A 25,593-nucleotide genomic window follows, 5' to 3' on the forward strand; every position below is an offset into this window, starting at 1 on the left:
CGGTAAAGCACTTGCCTACACACATGAGATCTGGGTTCAATCACCAATACTATTATAAACAAACTCAAACAATAAAAACATTGGCTAAGCTCGACACACACCACCACACGCAGAGCACACATCTCTTTGATGTGTCATTTCTCGAGGGCACAGACAGTCTTGGGTCCCATAGCTAGGGGAGGGCTGAACTTCTGATAGTAACATCGGATGTTGTGCGCAGCACAGTTAGTGACATAATCACCCAGCCCAAAACGTTAGCTGCACGAAGGCTGGGAGCCACTGTCCTCTTGATGGTTCTTTAGTTATGTTAGCTACTGAGGCAGTACTGCTGTACCATCTGTCTCAGGACATAGTGGACACTCTGCCCCCTTATGCGAGGTAGTAAAAGAAGATGCCTGAACATTAGCATACCCTTCAGATCATAGAGGTCAAACTTAGTTATGACTCTCCTTTTACGGCATCTCTCAACTGTCCCTTCCTTAACGGTTGTCCAGTTATAAACCTGAGCACTGGCCTGCTGGTCTCTCTTGCCTTACACTCTGCACTCAATAGTGGTTAAGCTCCTGAGCACTGACCTGCTGGCCTCTCTTGCCTTACACTCTACACCTGATGGTGGCTAAGCTCCAAATCTATACAGATCTGTTGGGGTCCAGATGCTCTGCAGTTCCTTTCTCATGCACAAAACCTGACCCAGATGTGGACTGCAGACAACTGCAGACACGAGATAAGGCTTAGGAGGAATGTTCTCAGGGGTCGGGAGACAAGGCCACAGAGACAAGAAAGAATGGAAGAAAGGTTTCAGGGGAAGAGGTCAAAGAGATGGTTTGTTCAAGCTCTACTTGCAATGACATCTTTAGAAGCTAATAGACAATATATAAAGAGCAATGAGAAAGATAAAAATTGTTCATTCTGAAGTGAACCCAGAGTCCCATGTCTTGGCCTTACGTTACCCTCTCTCTCTCAAGTCCTGGCACTGCCCACGACCGTGCTGGCTGTGGCACAGAACCCAGCCACCCCAACATCCTCACCCTCCAGGACCACCTCCATCAGTCCTGGAAGCCGGGAGTCCTCCTGATGGGCCATGACCACTCCCAGCCTTTCCCAGACATCTCCTGTTCACCTGCCTGACACACTAACCTTGAAACTTAGCATTTTCCTCAGCACCAGGACTGTCTATCTCCCTAACCTCCATCAAAAATAAAATGTCCCTTGTTGAAATTCTAATGTCCGGTACCTCAACTCAGCATGATTACATTTGAGCCAGGGTCTCTCAGGAATGAACAAATGAAAACAAGGCTGCAAGGTGGTCCCTGATCTGCTCTGCCACCGGATTAGGAAATCTAGATGCAAAGATGCCTTGGTTCTGTGTGCTCAGAAAAAATGGTGGTCACCTACAAGCCAAGGAACAAGGCTTCAAAGAAACCAATCCCTCTGGCACTTCGGCCTTGTACTTCTGGCTGGTGGAAATATAACAATAACCTGCTCTGGAGGCTTTCTGCTTTATGAAAGGGATGCAAAGAAGTTTCAGAAAGAGTAACCATGCCCACTCCATGACAGCGTTTCCATCTTGTGTTTGCTCATCCATCTGTTTCAGCTCACTGAGAACTTGGCAAGAGAACATGCATTTGTCCACCCTGAAGCCATGTTTGGCACATAGAGACTAGACACATACTCCCAGATAGATGAATGAATGAATGAATGAATGCAGGCCACACATTCCCAGATCTTATAATTTTCCTAGAAGAAACCATAAAAATGGATTTTACCCCAATTTATAGACTTGTTGGTCCTTGGTTTTTCTTATGAAAGTTACAAACTTCTCTGAAGAAAATTCTCTGAATAACGAATGGACAGGAAAACAGAAGACCAGGGACCATACAGCACATCACTGTCACTCTTGCAACCCCACAGAAGTATTGGTGTATTTACACCTAGCTTAAAATACAGGCTGGGGGTGTTCCCAGCTCCACTGCAGGCTATGAGATCACAACTGTACATGTAGACCATGACTATAGAAAAATCACATTTAGATCTTGATTCAAAGTAAACTTAAAACCCAGACGATGAGAAATCTGAAGGCTTAATACTTGGCAATATTTTTTAAATTGTCACTTTTGTGCGTTGCAGTTATTCGACAAGTTTGTGCGTGTGTTTGTGTGTGTATTTGTGTTCTTGTTCATGTATATAGATTTTTGTCCACATATCTCCACATCCAGGAGACAGCATTACACAGGTACTTCATGATGGGTTAAGCAAAGTTTGTAAGTAGGTCTGAGCTTGGACAATGAGACCATTGTGGTATAAGCCAAAGTCAGCATTTGACTTGAGGCAGTTCTCCATCTGAGTAGGGACTACTGAAGCCTAGAACAGCCCATTCCATCGGTGGTGACTCTCCAGGCTATGTGGTTCATCCAATATGGGAAATCTAGGCCATATTAGTATAGAACTTCTCTGTGGTTATTTTCACTTAAAATAAAACCTGAATATTTAACCTTGTCTTTCAGTTCAATCTTTTTATTTCTATGTGAACATTTGTGTATGTGCATGTGTGTGTTTGTGTGTGTATGCACATGCACACACGAATGCCTTTTACAATATAAAAAAAAATCACAGACAGAGCCATGGATGATGAGCTTTCTGGCCAGGCCAGCCTCCTCCACTGTGGCTTGTCCTTGGTCCTTGAAGACTTGCTCCAGGTGTTTTGGTTTGGTCTGGTGTACCACAGACTGGACAACTCTCTAAGACCTTGAATGTGTCCTCACATGGTCGGGGAGTGAGACATCTCTCTGGGTCTCTGCTGCAGGGTCACTAATCCTACCCATGAGGCCCTACCTTGTGAGGCTAAATCCTACCTTAAAGCCTTGCTTCCCAACACCACCTGTCTCCTTGGGAATAAGGATTTCATAGCAATTTTCGGGGGGGGGGGGGATACTAAAATTTAGAGCACAGTACAAATGAAGTACCCTAAGCAAGAAAGAGCAGGTCCCTGTGCCTGACTGTCACCCTGTAGTCCTGCCTTTCACACCAACAACTGTGAGAAGAAAGTAAAGCGAACTGGAATAAGCTAGCCTGAAAGACTGAAGGGAGCCACACTCACCAAATAGTTGTTAAAAAAAAAAAAAAAAAAAAAAAAAAAAAAACACTGGGCATAAATAGATGTTCTCCTTTGGCAACTTTTCTAGGTCAGTGGGTATTTTAAGCTCCTGAGGGAAGCGTGTGAATTTTATTAAGTGTCTGGGATAAAAGGAGCATTGAATATAAATTTTCCATATTTTTGTCTTCAGTTTCCAAATAAACACCAGGTTAGTGGATATTTTTTTTAAATCTAAAACTCAATGTAGTTTTCTCGTAGTTGTGTGGAAATAGATGTCCATGTTACTGCACATAACTCTAGAAGACCATCTCTGGCGGTTCTATGTTCAGGCATAGAGCGTTGTGCCAGCCCATGGACCTGCGGAAGTTCTAGCCTTGCCTTCAGCTGCCCTGCAGGACAGAGGACTCAAGGATGCATCACCTACCCTCCTGTCCACAGGTAAATGCATCTTGCCTACTGCAAAAAGCTTAAGTGGGTAAATGGCTTTCACTGAGGGTTAAAAACAAAAACCCAAAAGCAACAACAAAACCCCATAAACAACAACAACCAAAAACCCTCCTCCAGTTGCACTTTTCTGCAACTGATGAAAATGAGTCCTGGATTATGGCTCTCCGCAGAACCTTCCACTGAACTTTACCAAGTGCGTGCGTGAGTGCGTACTACGTGCCTACGTGCATACGTCCGTCCGTACGTACGTACGTACGTACTTCGTACGTGCAGTTGCCATTGTTGCCAATGTTAGTTATGGAATCAGGACCTTTTAAGGCAAGCATTCTACTACCAAGCTGCATCTCCAGCTCTGCTCTGTCTCAGGTTACAGTAAAGATACTGTAAGAGATGCAGAAGAAACTAACTCATTGCTGGTCCTTAACAAATCCACATAGGGAAAGTTAACCCTATACCGCAGTACTATAAAAAAGCTGTATTTCTGACTATCCTTGGATTTGCATACAGATAGATGTTAAGAATCACGATTGATAGTCTTTCTCCTTATCCCTTGGTTTTGAGGAGCACAGTTCGGATCCTAACCTCGCCTTCAATACAGAAGCAGGATGGAATGATGGTGACCAGAGCCAGGGAAGGGGGTGGGAAGTGGAGGATGTCGGCCAAGACACATAGGTTTACCAGACAAGGTGAGTGCATTCTAAAGGTCTGACACGTGGCAACAGACTGTCGTTGGTAACACTGCTTCGTGTGCAGGAGTGTGCTGATCTTACCACAGCAAGAATACACAGCTGGGCAGCTCACTGTGTACTCACGTCCTGGCACCACAGCCAAGTCGGACAAAAGGATTTGGTTGTGAGGGCAATGACAACAGAGAAACTCGAGCCAGTGCTCTTCTGTCTCTGTTCTCCTCAGAGAAGATTCTTTGGGCAGGGTTCCCTTGGGCATATAGACTTCGGGAAGAACATGAAATGCACACATTTCTGACTTGGCCTTTGGAGACACTTGGGAATGGTTTGAGTGATCATAGGAAGAGTAACCAGGTTCTTGGCTGGTGAGGATAGGATTCATGAGCACAGCCCAGGAGGAGGCGCACTGGTCCAGCAGGGATGAGACCTATTTGCATATGCAGGACGGGATGCTGGGCAAGATCTAACAGCTTTGGGTAGAACCAGGTAGGGATCCAATTATATGGTTGGATTCACCTGGAGCAACAGATGCCAGAGGCTGACATCTGCGTTCTTATCCAATGTGAACGAATTATGGAGAAGGCTGGGGCCTAGGCTCGGAATGCCAGGTAACACTACTCTCTGGCACCTTGCCTGCTGCCCTAAACATACCCACACAGCATGTCTAAGGTCCAGTGGCTTAGAGGCTGAAGTACTATTGATGTTCTGTGTCAGGTCCATGATGTCAAGAGAAACCAAGCTCTCCTTGAGATGCTTCCTCCATCCATCCAGAGAACTGTTCACAACATGAGAATCAAACACTGTGACTGCCAGAAAGCTAACAGCTTTTTGATAATTCCTTAATTTTAATGCTTCCGTGTCATTTACATGAGCTCTGAAGGGAAACGGCCTGAATTTATGAAAATTGTGAATCGCTGAGATATTTTGTAAGTGTGGTGTATGGTTTTTAAGCCCACACAATGGGACACACTAAACACTCATGAATTGTTGAGTCCAGTCTTTATCCACAATACCTTAAGGACCAAATTTTACTTGTAATACTCATATTAAAATGTCGTATTACAAATAGATCTTGCCAATGTATTTGAAAACATCTTGCCTACTTATCCATTTGTCTAATTGAGATGTTCGGCAAACTTTTCCTCCCATAAGAACACAAACAGTCACAATAGCAAACAGAGTGGGTGCTTTCTATGTGAAGGCATTTAGCCAACCACTGGCATGGCCCCGCCCCATTTTTATCCTCACAACTACAAGACAGGTTGTTTGTGGGGAGTGGATGCTGGGCTCCCCATGGATACTTGGGCAATTTGCATATGAAATCTCCTGTGACCCTGAGATTATCTCTAGATCATCTAGAATACCAAACAAAGTGTGCACACTAAATAGACAGTTGTTGGACTGCATGTTTTCAGGAAAATTATACTGAAATATTCTGTGTGTATCTGGTACACATGTGGTTTTTCAGGTATTTTTGGTCCATTTGATTGAACCCATGATGTAGAACCCCTGGATTCACAGAGTCACAAACATCTCCATAAAGAATGAAAAACAAGCTTAGAAGCAATGAAAGGAACAGATTCGCAGTTCAGGCTCTGAACAGAGTCTATTCTATGCGGCAAAGCAGAAATGAGGTGTCAGCAGTCTGTGTGAATGGGGCCCAAATTGACAGAGCTCGTGACTAATTATAAGCGTTTATTATGGAGTCTTTGGAACTGTAACTTCCTAACGCTTATATTTTAGAGATCGCTTTTATTTATACGTACAAAACAGTTCACATCAATAAGTGTTTTTAGCAGTCTCCTGTATCCCAGGCTAGCGTCCAACTTGCTATACAGCAAACTGACTCTGAACTTCTGTTCCCTGTCTCTACCTCTTTAGTGGTAAGAATACAGGTGTGGGCCACCAAGGCCTTGTGCATTCCAGGCAAGCACTTTACCAAGTGAGCTGCATTCCCCACATCAATGATCTTAGATGATCTTAGACAAATTCATGCAGACGTGACCACAGGGAAATGTCCTTTCTGTATCTCTGTGACCAGTGTATACTCCTGCAGTCTGGACTTCGCTGACAGTATACAATGTAGCATTGGGACTGGCTTTTTTTTTTTTTTTTTTTTTTTTTTTAAACTATACCTGGTACTATTGAGATGCCCCGACCTTGCATGGACCTTTGGCTTGGTTTTTCAGTTTGTACAAGTAAAATTCAATGTTTATCTTTGTACATGCTAATGGACATTTGAGCTGACTCGTGTGTGTGTGTGTGTGTGTGTGTGTGTGTGTGTGTGTGTGTTGAGTAAAACTACTATAAAGGTCCACACGGAGGTATCTGGTAGACATTTTTGGTCAATATCCAACAGTGGGATTATTAAGTTCAAGGTAAGTGAATATTCATCTTTATGAAGTACATCCCAGTTCTTTCTCAAAGTAGCTGTGCTGCTTTGCGTTCTCACCAACTGAAGAACAGCTCGCACATCTTGCCTTGCTCCATATTTGGTAGCATTCAGCCTTTCAGTTTTAGGCGCCATTGCAGCCAGACAGTACAATCTCATCATGTTTTGAATTTGCATTTTCTAAATTATTAACAATTTAAGCATCATTTTGTTCTCCTCTCCTCTCCTCTTCCCTTAAATCTTTCTTCCCCTCCCCATCAATGGTCCCTGTATGGTCTCTCCTGGGTTCTACCTGTCTTCACAGCCAAACATACAAGTCTAAAGATTTGATACTGACGATCCACCTAGAGTAAGAACATACGCCATCTTTCTAGGTCTGGGTTACTTCACTCGGCGTTTTGCTTTCTGCTTCTTGCCACTACAGTTTGCTTCTTTCTGCTCAGCTGAGTAAAATTCCACCGTGATGGGACTGCAGAGCCAACTGTGTAGACAAAGGAGAAAATATCTTCTGTCTACAGAAGGCGACAGTCCTACATAAACATGAGATCTCTGACCACTCCTCGCTGTAAGCTGCCACTCTAAATCCTGTTTTCCTGTGATTTAGTTCAACAACTCCGCTGAGTGAGTGTACAGATTTTAGAAGTAAACAAAAAAGAAAATCAAGTAAAGCTACTTCTCCAACACCCCCGTTAACTGTGTATTGATACTGTATTTCCATTATCTATTCATTAGTGGATGGACATCTGTTCCCATGTCCTAACTACTGTGGATAATATTAATTATTCAATTAATTAATAATTAATTAATATGGATGAGCAGGCATCTCTATAGCAGGAATAGAGTCCTTTGAGTGTGTGGCCAGACAGTATACTGGGTCAGGCAGTAGATCCATTTCTAGTCTTCTGAGAAACTGCCACAGGGACTGGCACAGCAGCTGCCCCAGTTCACACTCCCAACAGTGCGTGAGTGGTCTCCATTCCCCAGGGCCACACCAGCACTGTTTGTCTGTGGTTCTTAATCTAAGCCCTCCTGCCTGGGATACAGTGAAACCTCGAAGTAGTTCTGCGTTTCTTTGGTAGCTAAAGATGACTCCTTTAAAAGTGCTGTTCACACATTTGCAGCTCTTCTTGAGAGAACTCTGGTCAATAGCCCAGTTTTTAATTTAGTTGCTTTCTTTGTTGTTCTTCTTTTTTTTTTTCAAGTCCTTTGTATATTCTAGACATGAATCCTTTATCAGATGATGACTGGAAAACCTTTTTCCCTTTGTCCGCTGTCTCTTTCATTGGTCAACAGTTTCCTTTGCAGTGTAGAAGCTTATAAATTCCGGGAAGTTCCACTTGGTGCGTGCCTATCCCATTTCCTGGGTGATCAGAGTCCTACTCAGGAAGTCCTTGTATGAGTGAATAGCTCACTCTTGTATGAGTGTACTCCCTGCTCTTTCTTCCGGCAGTTTCAGATATAATACTGAGATTGTTGGTCCATTTGCGTGCAGGATGAGAGAGAAGGATCGAGTTTCATGTTTCTATATGGAGATACCCAGTTTCCCAATACCATTTATTTTGGTGTCTTATCTCTAATGTGTATTTTTTGGCATCATTGCAAAAAAAAAAAATCAAACAGCTGTAGGTGAGTATAGTACTTATATCTAGGTCCTTGACCCCACTGATCAGGGTGCCTGGTTTTGTGCGGGTGCCATACTGTTTTTACTATTATCACTTTACAGCATAACTGGAGATTAATCATGGTGATGCCTCAAACATAGTCTTTATTCTCCAGGATTGTTTTGGCTGCCTCAGGTTTTTCATGCTTCGATATGAATTTTAAGATTCTTTTTCAATTTCTGTGAAGAATTGGTTGGCATTTTTATGACATTGCATTGAATCTGTAGATTGATTTTGGTAGATGGCCATTCCCACAATATTAACCCCACCAGTCTATGTGCATGGGAGGTCTCTCCATCTTCTAGTGTTTTCTTCCATTTCTTCACTGTTTCATAGCTCTAATTCTGCAGGTCTTTTGCCTCCTTGGATGAGTTTGCATGTGTTGTGGGTTTGGGGAGGTTGTTTGAGTTTTTCTTGCTTTGTTTGTCTGTTTTGTCTTATGAATGGGATTGTTTCCTTGATTCCTTTCTCAGACTATTTGTCATTGGTATACAAGAAGGCTACTAGCTATCTTAATTTTGTAACCTACCACTTTACAGCAGTGTTTGTTAGCTCCAGAAGTTTCCTGGTGGAGCCTTTGGGGTCTATCGTGTGTGGAATCCTAACATCTGTAAATAGGACTACTTGGCATTCTTCCTTCCATATTTGTATTAGCATTTTAAAAACAAATATCCAGTTGCTCAAACACATTTGTTGAAGATTATTTTTTTCTGGGAGAAATATCCTGACATCTGTGTAAAAATCAGAATGTTAGGGGTCTCTTTCCGTGTGTTCCATCCACTCATGTGTTTATTTTTATATCAACAGCAAACTGTGTCGATTACTCAGTCTCTATGCATGGCCTTGACGTGCTCTGTATGTAGTTGCCTGCTTTATTCTTGCTTTGTGAAGTCGCAGCTATTCTAAGTCCTTTGCACGTCCGTGTAAGTTGAAGAGATGCCTTGACACATTCTATGAGAAGAAATGCTACAGTTTTTACTTGTGGTACACTGGGTCTCAATCTCTTGAAAAGGCAATGCCTGCCTTGACATGTGAGATTTCTCAACTCTGACTTGAGAATTAGAGCAGCTACCCCACTGCAGTCCCACTAGCAGTAGATGAAGCTACCCCACTGCAGTCCCACCAGCAGTGAATGAGGCTACCCCATTCCAGTCCCACCAGCAGTGGAGGAGGGTGCCCCTCTCCCCAACGACCCCCAGGGCAGTTACCGGCAGTTGTTTGGTTGCTCTTATCCACTCTGGCTGCCATGAGATGAAATCCTTTCAAGGCATCTTCCTGATCGCCCAAGATGTTAAGCACTTTCTGAGATTTCGTACCCATTTTTGTTTCTTTTGTGGTAAATTTTCTGTTCAGATCCATAGCTTAATTTCTAATTGGGTCATTTATTATTTTTATTTTTATTATTTGTTCCTAATAATATTTATTATATTATGTATAACAATATTTATAACATGATATATTATATTTTACATTATATTGTAATAATACTTATTATCATTGTTATTATTATTATTTAGTTCCTTACATATTCTGGATAGTAAGCATAGCTGACAAAAGTTCTTTCCTCCTCTGTAGGTTTTCACTCAGTTGATTGTTTTCTTGGCTGCACAAAAGATTTTTAGTATCTGAGGTCCCATTTGTCAGCTGTTGGCCTTAATCCCTGAGTGGATGGATTCTAATTCAGAACATTTTTTCCTTCACTCATATCTTGTAGGGCACTGCCTATGCTTGCTCTGACAGTCTCAGTGTTCCAGGTTTCAAGTTCTCATTACCTTGTTGTTGTTGTTGTTGTGGTTGTGGTTGTGGTGGTGGTGGTGGTGGTGGTGGTGGTGGTGGTGGTGGTGGTGGTGGTGGTGTGTGTGTGTGTGTGTGTGTGTGTGGAAATCAGAGAACCACTTACAGGAATATGGTTTTTTTCTACCTCTGTATCTAAGGTTCGGACTCAGGCAGTCAGGCTGAGTAAGTGCTGTTTCTCACTGAGCCATTTGTCAGCCCATGAGCGTTCTGTTTGTAGAATTACTCTCTTCCCATTAGCAGCCTTTTGTAGTTTTCAGTATGCAAAGCTTGTACACATATATACTATTTATTGTTTAGTGTCACTGGATGCTATTATGTCTTATTTTAAATTCAAGTTTTTGCTACCTATATAAATATAACTGACTTTCCTATATTTGCCTTATATCCAGCAACCTTGCTAACCTTCTTAGTCTTACTAAATTGTTCTTGCTTCCTTCCCTAAACACAGCATCACAACCTCCCGGGGGACACCTCAGGTCTCCTGTTCTTGCTGTGGGACTTGCAGTGTCTTTACCTCATGTGCAGCAAGTTGCTGCATATCCTGCTGCCTGCTAAGAAGCAAGATGGTGTGTTTTCTGGGCCTCTTGTCCATCTCTCAGCCTTACTGGGGGAAGTGCGGGAGGATGACTCCAGCTTTCTCTAGGGGAAGCTATCTTCTCTTATTAGCTCTGGACATATATGCCAGCTTCCTGACTCTTCCAGCAGTGGGCGGTGCTTGGCCTCTGCCTTTCCTTCGGTCTCTGTGTGCCTTCCTCATATCTAGCAGTTGGGCAATGGCTGTTGCTGTTTCCTGATTGCAGACTCCATAGGTGCAGCAGGGGAATCTCCCTGATCTCACTCTGAGTGGCTGTGTTTAATTTCTGCAACCCCCAAGTAAGGTCCCTTTCCCCGTCACCCAAGAGAATCTGGGTTTGCATCCTATAAGAGAACATTTGGGAGCTAGATTCCTCCTCGGTGCCTCATGCCTCTTTTCCACAGAGGGTCACTCTTTCAGGCCCTGCTTCCCCTCCACCCCCTTGTTGTTGGCCGTGTTCACTTACGGTTTTCAACACCCTAAGCTGAAACAGAATACCCTTTGTTGTTGTTATTATTGGAGATTGCCATTTTCCTTTTACAAATAACCTATCCGAAATATCTTTCCTACAAAATGAAAATAAAGTTCCCACAGACTAATAAGCAGAGGTTCTCCTAATTAATCATTCCAAGTTAGTCAGTCTCCTTGGCAGATTCAGCATCCCTCCATGGCAATGCCTGAGTCACAGCTGAGAATCTCCTTCTCTAGAAGACTTTAGGAGGTAGTTAGCTGCTGATGCTGCCTGCTAAACTTATCAGTAGGAAATCAGTGTCTGTCCAACAGGACTATATGTGTGTGATTGGCTTCCTTAAGGAAGCATGGTAACATACTGAGAAGGACGAATGGATTTTAACTTCTACAATGAAGTGCTTTGACCTTCCTGACACAAATACAAGGACCTAAGCTCAGCTTTCCAGCATCCATGTAAGAAGCTGGGTACAGCGGCATGTTTCCCATAATGCCACCATGGGGAAAGTGGAAACAGGAAGAGCCTTGAGGTTTACTGGCCAAGCACCCTAGCTGAATCAGTGAGTTCTAATCATGTGAAGAACAATAAAAGAAGACAATCTCTGGCCTCTACATGCACATGCACACATGCACACATGCATACATGCACACACAGACACTTATACACAAATAAAATACTAATGCATTCCACATTAGCATAAAACATGATACCACAATGCTGTCCATTTGGAAAAGGAAGTGTCTCCACTTCCTTCCCAGTTCTAGAATTGTGGCTCCTAAAACAGAATTCTCTAGTGGCTATGTCCTTGATCTAAAGCAGTGGTTCTCAACCTTCCTAATGCTGAGAACCTTCTACAGGTCCTCATAAAATTATTTTTGTTGCTACCTTATCATTATAATTTTGCTACCACTATGAATCTTAATATAAATATCTGATATGCAGTATATTTGATATGAGACCCCTGCAAAAGAGTCATTTGACTCCCAATGGGTGGTGACCCACAGGTTGAGAAATACTGATCTAATGGGTAGGAGGCAGGGCTGCTGCAGTAACCAAGCTGTAGGGCACCCAGTGATAGGCACGTCATTGCTAAAGGAAAGGTGACCCAGACTCTCAGGACAACATGGTATGTGGTGCGTTGTGCTTTCTGTTGACCTGGTGACTGAAACCCTGGAGACTCCTTAACAGCAGGAACGGAAACTTACCAGCATTGTAACCACCAGGGTTGTGATGAAGGAAGACTGTAATTTTAGAGCCCTGGTACCTTGGAGAGCGTCCTGCCAGATCTCTAGATTGGTTTTTCCTTGGTATTTAAGTCTGGCACAGTACGGCATGAAGGAAGAACTTTTAGGTTTACCCTATGACCTCACCCTGTCTTGCTGAAGGACATTCTCCCAAATAAACACCCAGCTAAAGGACAGAGCTCCTAGGAGGATTGTTGTCTAGTACCTCTTAGGACATCACAGGCATTGAGCACACGCCAAGTACACTATACCTTGGGAGACAGCTGTTGAGTGAACGAAAGGGGAACCTAGGAGATAGCTTGGTCAATAGTGTGTGTGTGTGTGTGTGTGTGTGTGTGTGTGTGTGTGTGTGTGTGTACCTGTCTGTGTGTGTCCATGTCTGTGTGTCTTTGTATGTGCATGTGTGTGTTTGTGTGTGTGTGTGTCTCTATGTGTCTCTGTGTATGTATCTGTGTGTCTGTCTGAGTGTCTCTGTGTGTGTCTGTGTGTGCATGTGTGTATTTGTGTGTCTGTGTGTCTATGTGTGTCTGTGTGTGTCAATGTGTGTCTGTATGTATCTGTGTGTCTGTGTGTGTATATGTGTGTGTGTGTGTGTGGTGTGTCTCTGTGTGTACCTGTGTGTCTGTGTGTCCATGTCTGTGTCTGTGTGTCTTTGTATGTGCATGTGTGTGTTTGTGTGTCTGTGTGTCTCTGTGTGTCTTTGTATGTGCATGTGTGTGTTTGTGTGTCTGTGTGTCTCTGTGTATGTATCTGTGTGTCTGTCTGAGTGTCTCTCTGTGTGTGTCTGTGTGTATTTGTGTGTCTGTGTGTATTTGTGTGTCTGTGTCTATGTGTGTCTGTATGTATCTGTGTGTGTGTGTGTGTGTGTGTGTGTGTGTGTGTGTGCAAGCACCTACATAAGTATGCACAAGTGAATAAGATGAAAGGCAGGAATGGAAAGAGGAACGAAACTGACTTGGGGCTTGTGAGTTGAGAGGTGCAAGGGCATTTAGCATTGTGCCTATGGATACAGGAGGCTTTAGACTGTTCCACAGTGGTTAGAGAACACTCTCTTCTGTATAGGCCTACAAATTTGAACTATGAATTTATGTGTCTGAGTTCCCTGTGACTCTGAAGGGAGCCACACTACATATTGCTGGTGATCCTGTCCCATGTGCTAACACAGACTCTGTCTCACATAAATACTCAGGAAGTATTTGTAGAGTTGCTTGTCAAGTGGCCTGAAACTCATTCATTGCTGTTCTCTGGACCCATGAGTCATGCCTCTGATGGACCACTCATCTATAAGAGGCAGAAGGGAACCAAGGGAGCTGAAGCTCACCCACGGCTCCCTCTGAGAGAACACTGGCAATGGTTGGCTCTTTCTGTGCGTGCTTGGCACTTTGGGTGTTTTGATCTTGCATTCTGGGAAAAAATGCTTTGCTAATTTCTTAGAGGTTGTTATGACTCACACCAATTGTAAAGACTTCCTCTCTACATCCTGCTGCAGTGTACATAAGTGCCAACACCCAACTGCAGGTATACACCTGCAGGTATACCCAAAGACACTGAATTTTCTAATGGCTTGTTTTTGTATCTTATCAAATCTAAGAATTATCACTGAAAATACATATACATGTATGTGCATGCATGCACATGGACACACACACACACATGCACAGAGCCTCCCTGGCCATAATTTTTCAAATTACCCATTTGGAATAAATAAATATCCTTATAATCCAGTATCTTGCTTATGAAAGAGAGAGAAAGAGATATAGTCCAAAACCTGGAGAGATGCTTTAGAAAATTAACATCTTTCTTCCTAAATTCCTTGGAGTGTTTTATATACATAAAAAAAGAACTTAGGTAGTTTTACTATCATTATTATTTGAAGAGAAGAGTTAAAAATTGAGAGAAACCCCATGTGAAGACTCAGTGTCTGGGTTGTACACCACCTCAACTGAGAGGTGGGAGCTCTCCAGGACCAGCTCTGTGTTAGGTATGGCTCTCACAGGGCACTGAGCTCATGCAGGGTCTCGGAGGAACATGACCCAGTCTGGCAGCCAGCTCTTCTGTGTGCAGTGTAGGAAAGAAATGATGGACTGGGCACAGGTCCCTCATATAGACCTCTCTGTCACCAGAGGAACAAGCAGCAGTGTGCTGAGGCCTGAACAGAAGGAAGGTCTGAGGCCCTGTATGACTTGTGTCCCTACTCCATTCACTGACAATCTGTTCCCCATATCAGGAACAAGACAGAGACAGCAGGCACCGTGCTGGTAGAAAGAGCCATACATAGACATCGCCTTGCTGGCTGGGTTGTTACGGTAAGATCTCACCCATTTCCGAGGGCCCAGGAAGAGTTCAGATGATGTAACTCAGGAGCACACAGAGTTCTCATTACACTGTTCTTCCTCCCCTGACCCAAGACGTCACCCTGTTGGACATCAGGGGCTTCAGTGACCTAAACTACTCTCAATCTAGTGTCCATGCTAAGGAGACAGCAAAGATCCCATATGTCGTCTTCATGCTGAAACAGTGACATTTACGTGTGACTATGCTTTGACAAGGCCATGCCCATATGCCCTGGAGAATATGCTTTCATCAAACATCACCCATAAAAATCACTGGGCTGCAGTCACTGCCTGATGCACTGCCACTGTGGTTGCAATGGAACACGCTGGAGCTTGTGCTGATGAGTTTCCAGGTTTGTCCAGTGGTCTGTAGATGCCACCGTTTCTATCTGGATCTCTCACAGATCCAGATCACAGAACTCCCCAGCTGTTGTGCCCCTCCCTCAGTCTGAGAGCCCTGGTTACTGGCTGCACGTCCCCTCTGTGTCCATTCTGGGAATTGTACAATGTCTAGCCTGCTCTAAAAGCAGAAAGATGATGATGTCAGGCTGAACAGGGTTACAAGCCACCTCTATTTGTCCATCCTAGGTGGGCAACAGCACTCAAATGAGAAAGGACAGCCTAGGGACAAATGCCCAAGGGACACTTGCCCAGGGGACAGATGCCTGAGGACATATGTCGTGAGTGACAAGAGCTGGGGGCTTTGTGTTCTTTGAATTCTTGCAAAAAAAAAAAAAAAAAAACCCTGTAAGTGCAACTCTCAGTTTTTGTTGCATGTTCATATATGGCCCCTTGTCTTTGCCTCAATTCATGTTTGTGCTCCAAGGAGTCATTGTCACTTATGTGTGCCCACAATAACTTGAATTGAGGAGACTCTGTAGCTTGGCCAAGTTTTTCTTTTTTCCAAGAAGCACTGTGTGCTACAATTTTCTATGGGGTCTGGGTAACTGACATCTAACTGTAAGACCTGCAAACCCAGAGACTGGGGCAGTCACTGGAACTGATCCTGGAGATCCCACAGACGCCTGAACTGACTGTGTAACATAATGAGCAGGACTTGCGAGTGTGTCTTATTAATCTCTCAAGCCTATTAACTATCTCTTTAAGCTGTAATCGCATCGCTCTTAATTGCTTTATTAGTTCCTGAGCCTCATTATTCATCTTGTCTCATTTCTATTCAAACCCGTTGAGGTGTTTTTTTTTTGTTTGTTTGTTTTTTTTTTTTTTTTCTCCCTTAATTTTCTTGAAGGGGAAAGGAAATCTCACTGTTTACAGATTCCAGAGAAAGGATAGGCAATGTGCTGGCTTCGCACATGCCTGCACAGGGCAGGTCTTTCTTGCTCCTCTCCCACGGGTGCTAGGACCATGTCCAGAGCTCTGATGATGCCCTTTGGCTTGCTCATTCCCCCTGGTGTCTCCTGCCCCTGTCTCCTTCGCACGACCTCATCACTGAGCCAGTCACTGTTCTGCAGACAGTGCTCAGGAGCTCATCAATGATCTGCCCACAAAACCCCGGTGACACCTTGAAAGGGGGCCATGTGTCCAGCTCCAGAATCTCCCCCAGCCTCTGAACTGGTGCTGCCTGCCTCAGCTTCCTAGCTGTCTCTGGGCAGCAGTCTTCTGCCAGCCAGAGCTCTGCCTGAGAAGTGTTCCTGCAGCTCTCTCCTACAGACTGAAGCTGGCATCCTCACTACCCACTCATTACAGACACTTCCTGTGCTTGCCAGCAAAGGTGGGGGAGGGGAAACCGCCACAGTCGCAAGAAGTAACGTGAAATCTCATAACATTCTCACGGTTTCCTTGGATCTAAAGTCGTCAAGACAGGAAACTGTTCTCTATGGTGATTAAGAAGCATAGCCCTGGAACCTAAGCCCTTTTAAAACACGCTCTGTGACTGTGCCAGCATTTTTTACATACACTAAAAGCTTACCTAAAAACCATCTAAGCATCTGGAAACACCAGTGCCTAAAGCTGACAAACAGCACCGGAGCCCCGTGTGGTGTGGCCCTTAGAAGATATATGAAGCATCTATACACAAGTGGCCCCCAGGCCAGCTCTCCCCACTCCATTGTCCCACGTTGCCCTCCTCCCTGTCTAGGGCCCAGGGGGTACTGACTGGCACAGGGTCTATTCTATCCATGGCTCCATCCCTGACATCTCATCTCCCACACTGATGGAAAAAGGCACCGTCGCTGAATGCATGTCATTGTGGTGGGTGACATACAATGCCAAAAGATGCTTCCCAGTCAATGAGATGACAGTTGCCTCTGGACCAAGGATAAATAAATGTGTCCAGTTAACACTGAAAGACAAAGCACATGCAGTCAGTGGAGACTTCCTCAAGGCCCCCTCACTCTTCACAGGAGTTTCTCAGACGAGCAAACATTTGTTGTCTGCATTAAACTTTAAATTTTCTAGGAACTAAACCACCAACCAAAGAGTACACATGAAGCGACCCATGGCTCCAGCCGCATATGTAGCAGAGGATGGCCTTGTCTGGCATCAATAGGAGGAGAGGCCCTTGGTCCTGTGAAGGCTCAATTCTCCAGTAAGGGAATGCCAGGGCAGTGAGGTGGGAGTGGGTAGGTGGGAGGGGGAACACCTTCATAGAAGCAGAGGGATGGGATGAGGGGTTCTGGGGGATGAACTGGGAAAGGGGATAACATTTGAAATGTAAATACATAAATATCCAATAAAAATATTTTTAAAAAGGAAGAAAAAAATTTTCTAGCACACCATAACTTTCCAGCATTCCAGGTTGTTCACAACACAATCTTCAAAAGGAAACAAGAGAGCCTCAGAGCTACTCTGCAGGCGCCTTGTCAAGTCCACAAGCTGTTGCATCTGCTTCCTTCTGAGACTGCAGTCTGCCCTATGCTGAGCCCCTGAGATACACCCTCAGAGAAATGATTCACAGAGAACCTGCTGGCTCATTGCTATTGTTTAGAATATAATAGATACCTGTTTTGTGCGTATCAAATGGAATCAGAGTAAGGCTTCCCTCCTAGGAATTGAAAACACAAACTCCCTGCATGGAACCCACTTTCCCTAGAAAGGACAGCAGTGAAGGGAAACCATGTTGTGTTAACTCTCAAACTCAGAAGCAGGCTTCTTGACCTATTTCCACTCTTTATGTTAGAACTTCCCTGGGGTTCCTTTTGGGCAGAGCCATGGCACCAGACACAGCTAGACAAAGATTATACAGGGAGATATTTAGACATGAAATATCCAACAGGTTCTATATTTTAAAAGGCAAGCGAAAGTCTCCATTTTCAAAAGCCACCTGGGACAAGGGAATTGACCTGGCAGTTAAGGGTACATGCTGCTCTTAGAACCAGAAGTAGGTTTCCAGCACTCTGGATAGCTCCCAACTGCCTGTAACTCCATCTCCAAAGCATCTGAAGCCCTCCCTCTGTCTTCTGGCCTCTGGGAAAACTTCACTCACATGAACAAACCCCCATACAGACACACATGCACACACGTTATTAAAAATAAAATGAAGGCCAGGTATGTTGGTGCATACCTTTTATTCCAACCCTTAGGAGACAGAAACAGGCTGTCCTCTGTAAATCTGAGACCAGCCTGGACTACACAGTGAGTTGCAAGGTTACATAGTGAGACACCATATCAAAAAAAAATTTTTTTGAAGCAGCCACCTGTATTAAGGTCATCCCAAGGTGGAACCGTGCAATGTCCCTCCAGTGGTCTCTAGAGCAAGCATGGTGCTTCACCCATAGTTACTATTTGAATGGTTATTTCTTCCTAAGTAAGATGACTTTTTATTGTCACATGCTCACTGGCAAAGATGAAACTTTTGGAACTTAGCTTGTGGCCATCAAATTTCCTTACATCGCCTGAGTCATAAGAGTCCTTTACTTTAGAAAACCTTACAGTTTGTCCTCTCAAGGCCAAGAAGGATGGGTAGAGATTTACTTGATTCTTGCAAACAGAAGCCAACTTTGGAAGACATCCAAATGTCACACTCTGCAAGGACAATGGAAAAGCTACTCACTGCTTTCCAGGGTCATCAATCAGAATTATTGAGCAAATAGGTGACTTCTCCAGTCACTGTCAGTCCCCCCTGAGTGTCAGCATTATGATCCTGTGATTACCCCTACACTGTGTTTGGAGCTCTCCTTTATTTACTAAAGATTTAAGAATTCTGATTTCCTATCACCTACTCAAGGTAACCATCAAGAAATAATTTCCACGACCCCATATTCCACTACCCAAAACAACTCGCACAAAAGCAAAATGTTCCTATTGCGATATTTGCAGATTCATGTCTAGATTCTCATAAGAAGTACTGTGGGTCTGTGTGTGTGGCACATGGCTATAATCCCAGCTCCAAGGAAACCGAGGCAGGAGGATCACTGGCCTCAGAACCTGGAGACAGGATCTGTCATTTAAGAGCCACTGAGATGCCACTATTTCGTTATAACAGCTCAAATGAGCTAACACATTCTGACACCCAATCTTACTACGCCACGTGAGGTTACAGAACAAGCAGTCAGCCACAGCTACACAGAGAGTGACACAGAGTCTGTCCCCAGAAGCCAACTCCTTTCCTCTCTCTAATGCATTGTGACATCTCAGAAAGAAAGCTCACACTGGCTCCTGCAAAGAGCAGGCTGAAGGGGGTCGCCTAACCTTTGCCTTCTGTGCTGTGTGAACACACTGAAGGCTCCAGGAAAGCATGGCTCCCGCCAGAATGTGTCAAGGCAGTGTTAAAGTGATAGCTGAGGTCTGATGGGTCCTGGGGGCCCCACAACTTGGCAAAGGTCCAGTCAAATGAGCATCTTTTTAGGAAAGTACCTAGTTCATGTTTCGTTAAGCTCTCTCTGCTTTTGTGGCCTGCTATCCAGAGAAAGGCAGGGTTCACAGCCAAGCTGATATTTTATCCAAAACTCAGTCATGTCACTTCAGAACTGAGTTCCAAAACACTGAGACAGAGGGGAAGAGGGGTGAGGCAAAGGTGAAGCAGATTAATGACATTTTTTCCTCACAAGCTGCTTCATGTGATCCTGAGACCTGGGGACACCAGGCAGACATTTGCACTGGCATGTGTCCCCATGTGTAGCTTAGGATGCAGCAAAGACAGTTCTCATCTGTGAGCAGGCTGGCAATGCCCAACAATGCAGTTCTCCCATGCAGCTACAGTTGACAGAGCTGTGGATTTGACACCTTCTGTGGTTCCCAGTGGCCCCGGCTGAGTACACTGACAGACCCAAGGGTTTGCCATCCTTCCGCAGTTCCACCCACCATTGACAGAATTCCTTTTCTAAGTGTTGGATACAAAGTTGCTTATCTAGACTGCTTTTGCTTCAACTTCAACTCAGCTTTGGAATTAAGCCCCTACTGTCCAGTGTCTTTCCGGCAGTTATACTCTTGTACAAACTCACCCTCTATGTCAACAGTGTTTTCTGGGACACTGTCACTGCATCTAAGCCAATGCCCATCTGCCTGGCTGGATAACAGGCTCCTGTGAAGCATAGAAGCCAGATGATGCACAGATGGAACAGCCTGTGGTCTTCTTGCTTTCAGAGTTTCATTTCACCTCAACATCCGGGGATGCCCCACACCTCTTCTTTGCTTCCAGCCTCATCTCCTACCCCACTCTTCACTGACCTCGGCACTGCCCCCTCAACTCTCCTTGTTGGGACCCTCATCTTCTCCCATGCCTCTGGAGAGGAAATTCCCACCGAAGGATCCACCTGCCAGGATCCTGGGGCTTGCTTGCACACTTACAAAGCCTTCTAAGAGCTATGTTACATAATTCTCAGCAGGCAGGCTCATTTCCTACACTCCTGTACTTCTGCCAGTATTTTTACACCAGTCTTAACTGTCAATAGCAAGCCCACTGCTCTTCCAAAACCAAGGCTCCCTTGGCTTGTATTTGTCCTCCCTGGGTTAAGCTGTTTCTTTTGAGGGACACAGTGACATACTACTCACACAACGCATGCGTGTGCATATGCATGCTCACATTGGCAGATAGCCACATATCTACTAAAATGACTGCTCGTTTACTTTAAACGTCCAGGTCTCTCTCTAGTCTACCTTCTGGTCCAAATCTCCCACAAACAGATTATTTAAAAAAGAAAAAAAAAAAAAAAAAAACAAGATATAGTTACTTCTTCTGTGGCATCTTCTGGGGTGGGCTCTACGTCCAGGCTGACTTCCTCTTCAGTAGTCTGGCAACAAAGACACAGGGTAATATGGTTAGCGTCTCCAAATTTGTGTCAGTGGCTTCATGTATGAAACCAGCCCCAGTATAACTAGTTCGGTAGGTGGTGCTGCCTGCACTCTGGTCCCTTTGCACCTGTACCTCTACCTATGGAGTGTTTTGTCCTGGAGACCAGAGTTTTACACGCAGACAGTGGGTATGCGTGTCTAAAGTCACCAACTGCGGAATCAATGAAGAGTGTATAACTTCCAGAACAGTCCAAAGAAGACATTTACACAGCCTTCAGCCAGCAAGAGGCAGGAGGCATGAGCCCACACGATGCTTGAGCATCAGTATGGTGAGGATGCACAGACAGGCAGTCGGGGGATCTGTAATCATTCCTATTTGAATGGAGCAAATCTCTGGTTAATTCTGAAATAGAAACTGGGTAGTTGTGGCTTTGCTTTAAAAAAAAAAATAGATTATCTTGTATCAACCCTGGCAGCCTGGAATTTGATATATAATCATGTCTGGTCTCCTGGCAGGCAGTCTTCCCACCTTTTGTCTCCGGGGTTTTGGGATGATGGGTGTATGCCACCAAGCCCAGCTCGGAAGAACTGATTAAGTCACAGACAGTAAAGCTCTGGGCTCACAAAGGTGTCAAATGCTTCTGTGTAGCCTGGGGCTTAATCAGGAGTGGCACAGCTGCATCTCTGTTACTGTGCCACAGTGTGGAGAACTGCTCAGGTGACCTCAGTCTCTTCACATGTAACGTCAGAAAGGTGACAACCCCTACTACCTTGAGATTTGGGAAGAACTCAGTGAAACTTTTCCCACCTATCACCAGCTCTAGTGGTCTCTGATGACCCGGTTTAGCCGCTGACAACCGTGCTGGGTTAAAAATCACTCTAGCTTGGCTCTGAGTCACCAGGGAATCATGGCAGATGTGTAGTGTTTGAAAACCGGGACTTTGCTTTCTCCAACATACTGTGACATCCCAGAAAACTGGTACTTGCTCCTACAAAAATGAGATTAAAATGAGTCACCTAAGCCTCACAGGTGACTTCACACACTGGCTCTCTTGTCACCCCTTGTCTCTGGAGCAAGGCTGTGGCCAGTGAAACCCCGCTGAGAACGGGTACCCTGGAGTCCTGATTCTGGCGAGTGCCTCTAGCCGGTGAGTACAGCTCACAGAACACCATGGCTTCCCCTTCACACTAAATTCTTCAGAGCTTCTCTGGAATCTCCAGTTTTTAATTGGCATGTTTTCTTACCCTAGTCATGGATATAATGCCATTCAAAATACCCCAAATCAATTCATAGCACCGCAGTTAGTCTCCTTAGATAGTCAGTGGGTCTCCTGTTTTATACGCTGGAGTGAAGGTGGGTTTTGTAGAGAATGCACCGTGTTCTACTTCAGTGGGTCTCAGAGCCTAGGTTTCGTAGGACTGTGGACATGAGCGCAATGGAGGAAGAGGAGAACCAAGTATAAAGTGATGTCAGCCTAAAAGGAGAATCCAGGAACACTGATTTCTAGCCAGTGGCGTTGAATGTATTCCACAGATGTTCCCACCCGTGCAAGGACGTCAGACTCTACATGTGTTCCACCCACCTCTGCCCATCTTCTTGACCTATGAGTTATTTTAGTAGCATAGGTCATAAAACATGGGTGACATAAGACAATAAAGTAAGCTTCAATGTGCTGAGACCCAGGGACTTCACACTTGACATGAAGCTTCCTCAAGAGCTGGAAGTATTATAATCCAGTAGTTCAGTTGTGACCCTTCTGTGGAAAGGACTCTGGTTTTTCCTGGTTCCGGATTACTGACAATGTAATGCCCATCCTGACTCTGCATACACCAAGTCTGCTATTGTGAAAAACTAACCCAGAAAGCCGAGGAAAGGTCTTCTCTCAAGACTGTCTAGTGCATCTGGATCTCCTCATAGTATCAGACAGATTCACCACAGAAACCACAATCTCTCTTGCTGGGCAGCAGGACAGTACAGGTGCCATCTCTGTTTCAAGATTTTGGATTTGCAAGTTTTCTTGGGTCATGACCTATTTTTATAGTAAAATTCATCTGCCTGTGGCTAATCTATTTCTAATCAACTTCAGAAATAGTTTAAACACATGCTGCTCTCAGGAGTCTCTGTCCTGGTGATAGCACCAGACCCAGAATTCCAGCAGCACCCAACGTTGCCTGCATGCCTGCCTCTCCCCACCATCCAGTTCTCCCCAAAAGAGCTCTGTGTTCACAAAGCCAAGCAGCTGGATCACAGAGCATAAGCAGTGGGGTCGGCTACAGGAGATAAGGACGCCTGCCCTCATCATTGGCTCCTTTGTTAGGAGAAAATTTAGAAGCATCAAATATCTTTCAAGAAAAGAGTGGTTGGCTGGGGAGTGTGTAGCTTTGCCTTTGACTCTAAGGCTGGAACTTCCACTCAGGTACCAGCAGAGTAAACAGCAGTGGCCACACCAAGTGTCACCCTTGCTCACCACGGTAACAGCCTTGCACCAACACACAGACTGCTCTAGCTACAAGGTGCACCACACAGTCTGTGAAAGGCTCTTCTCCCGTGTAATACCAACACCTATTCCAAGCACTTAAAACAATTTGCACTATTTATTTAGTCTGTCTTTTTGTCTGTCAGTCTCTGTCTCCATGTGTCTGTCTGTCTGTCTGTGTGTCTGTGTGTGTGCATGCATACATGCGTGCATGCGTGTGTGTGTGTGTGTGTGAGAGAGGGGGGGAGGGAGAGAGAGAGAGAGAGAGAAAGAGAGAGAGAGAGAGAGAGTAGGTCAGAGGGCAACTTTCAGGGGTCAATTCTTATAACCATGTGAGTTTAGGAACACACGTCATCAAGCTTGACAGCACAACCTTCACCCACTTGCAAGCCTTATTCCAAGTATTTTTATGGGAATTTGTCTGCTTAGAAAGTCTTTGACATAAAATGCCAAATAATCTGTCTTCTAAAGTAGAATCTTCCATTCAGTTTAAAGCTGTATTTATGTAAATGTCTCCACGTCATGAGATGCAAAGCAGTCAGCACGGAATTCATAAATGCCATGCTGGACCTTGGACTGCGATATTTAGGAGCCTATAAAAATTAGCCATTTTAAATCTCCACTTCAGTTGCTCTTGACACAGTACAGGTATATCTAAAAAGGCCGTCAATCTTAACAAGTTCGGAAAACTTTCCTCTCAGAAATACATCTAGTGCTCATGTGGAGCCCAAATCGAGCAAATGGGATACCTGGCAACAGAGGTGTCTACCGCCCCAGGACAGTCAGCAGTAGCCTCCTCACTGTGGCCCCAGCACTAAGACATGGGTTTCCTCCCCTCTCCCTTCTAGCGGCCCCCTCCACTTAAACTCATAGCTGTTAGGACAGGGCTCTCTCTACCTCCTGTTCCTTTTAGCACAGCTAGTTGGTCTCTGCAGCAAATGGGGATCTAGACCATGAGCCACTTGTTGAAAGCAAAGCAAACTGGTGCCAACTAGTTGACAAAAGGAGTACTTCAGGGCACAAGACACACTGCATGAGGCATGCTGAAGACTGGCGGTGGGCAACAATGCTAGACTTCAGCTCCTTTCATGAATGCACTAACCCCACACGCTGCCACAGGCACACAAACGGAAATATTTACGTGGCCACGTATGTGAAACAAGTATGCAGAACATTCACATCTCTGCTATGCCAGCCGCCCCTTTAATAACCGCATTTCCCCCACCGATCGAGCGGAGCCCATTTGTTACAGTCCAGAGGGCACCGTGAGAAAGTGCAAGCATCCCTACCCTGTACTCACCTCTATCTCCATGGGTTCCACCTCGATCTTCTTCCATAGTTCCAGCAACTGTGCAATGGGCATTTTTTTTTTAACTTTCCCTTTCTTCCAATCAAGTGTTGATAGTAAGAAAGTAAATAAACACCAAGCAGCCAGAGAATCGGCCTGACAGGATGTCAGGGGCTGGGGCAGCAGGCCAGGCTGGAGCAGACAGAGTGGGAAAGACACACCGGATCGGATCGGATCGGAGGATCTCCCTGCTGGAAAGAGTCCCGAGGTCCTCAGTGCGGCTGCTCAGCAGGCTCGGCAGGCTGCAGCGAGGCGAGGAGACTGCAGCTGCGTCTGGGTGTCTGTGCCTGCGCGTCAGACAGAGTAAAAGCTTTGCTCGCAGCCTCCAAGTGCTTCCCTGCCTCCCAGTTACGTTGCCACTCCGCTCCCGCCCCTCACTATTTTACCTTAATTGGCTCTAAATGAGGGTTAAAGTTGAGTCTGAGGATGCTGCTGCCATAGAAACTGCTTAGCAACCACCGAGGGCCAGGGAGGGAGGAGGACTGGAGCTCAGGCTCTGCCCCTCCCCCCCCACCTCTGCGACACTGCCTGGGACGCTACACCACCACCCCTGCCAGGAGTTCTGCTGAGGCTGGAGGTGCAGAGACGCCCCCCCCTCGACATCAGGGTTTCCAGTACCCGCGTTGAGGGTTGCACTGATGCCTGAGGTAGCTTGGTGCAGAGGCTCCCTGCTGTCCTCAACCAACCACGTTGGTCAGGCATTGGGCTGGGGACAGCCAGGAGAAAGAAGTGCCCACACAGGCTGTAGGAGCCTGGTGGGATGGTACCAATCTTTGACCTTACTTTTCCTGCTTAACCAGGAAGACAAGACTAGCTGCAGGAACATTAAGAATGGCATCCCTTTCCTCTCTGCAGGAGAGAGCAGAGTCCAGGCTGTTG

The 25,593-nt window shown here is 45.1% G+C and overlaps 1 protein-coding gene and 1 non-coding gene across 3 annotated transcripts in view; one reads left to right on the forward strand and one right to left on the reverse strand.

Annotated features, from left to right (window-relative positions):
* The window catches only part of Rps6ka2 (ribosomal protein S6 kinase A2), a 281,111-nt gene extending 256,046 nt beyond the window's left edge, over positions 1-25,065 (reverse strand). For both annotated transcript variants that reach the window (XM_076926602.1, XM_076926604.1), the window contains exons 1-2: positions 24,667-25,065; positions 20,829-20,888 (exon numbers count right to left, since the gene is read on the reverse strand). In XM_076926602.1, the coding sequence (XP_076782717.1) occupies positions 20,829-20,888; positions 24,667-24,729 (123 nt within the window). In that variant the 5' untranslated portion in view covers positions 24,730-25,065. The remainder of the gene's footprint in view (positions 1-20,828; positions 20,889-24,666) is intronic.
* On the forward strand, positions 7,082-7,176 carry LOC143440212 (small Cajal body-specific RNA 3). The gene has a single exon (XR_013108051.1).
* Positions 25,066-25,593: the final 528 nt, after the last annotated feature.

Source organism: Arvicanthis niloticus, chromosome 28, assembly GCF_011762505.2.
Source record: "Arvicanthis niloticus isolate mArvNil1 chromosome 28, mArvNil1.pat.X, whole genome shotgun sequence".
Lineage (NCBI taxonomy): Eukaryota > Metazoa > Chordata > Mammalia > Rodentia > Muridae > Arvicanthis > Arvicanthis niloticus.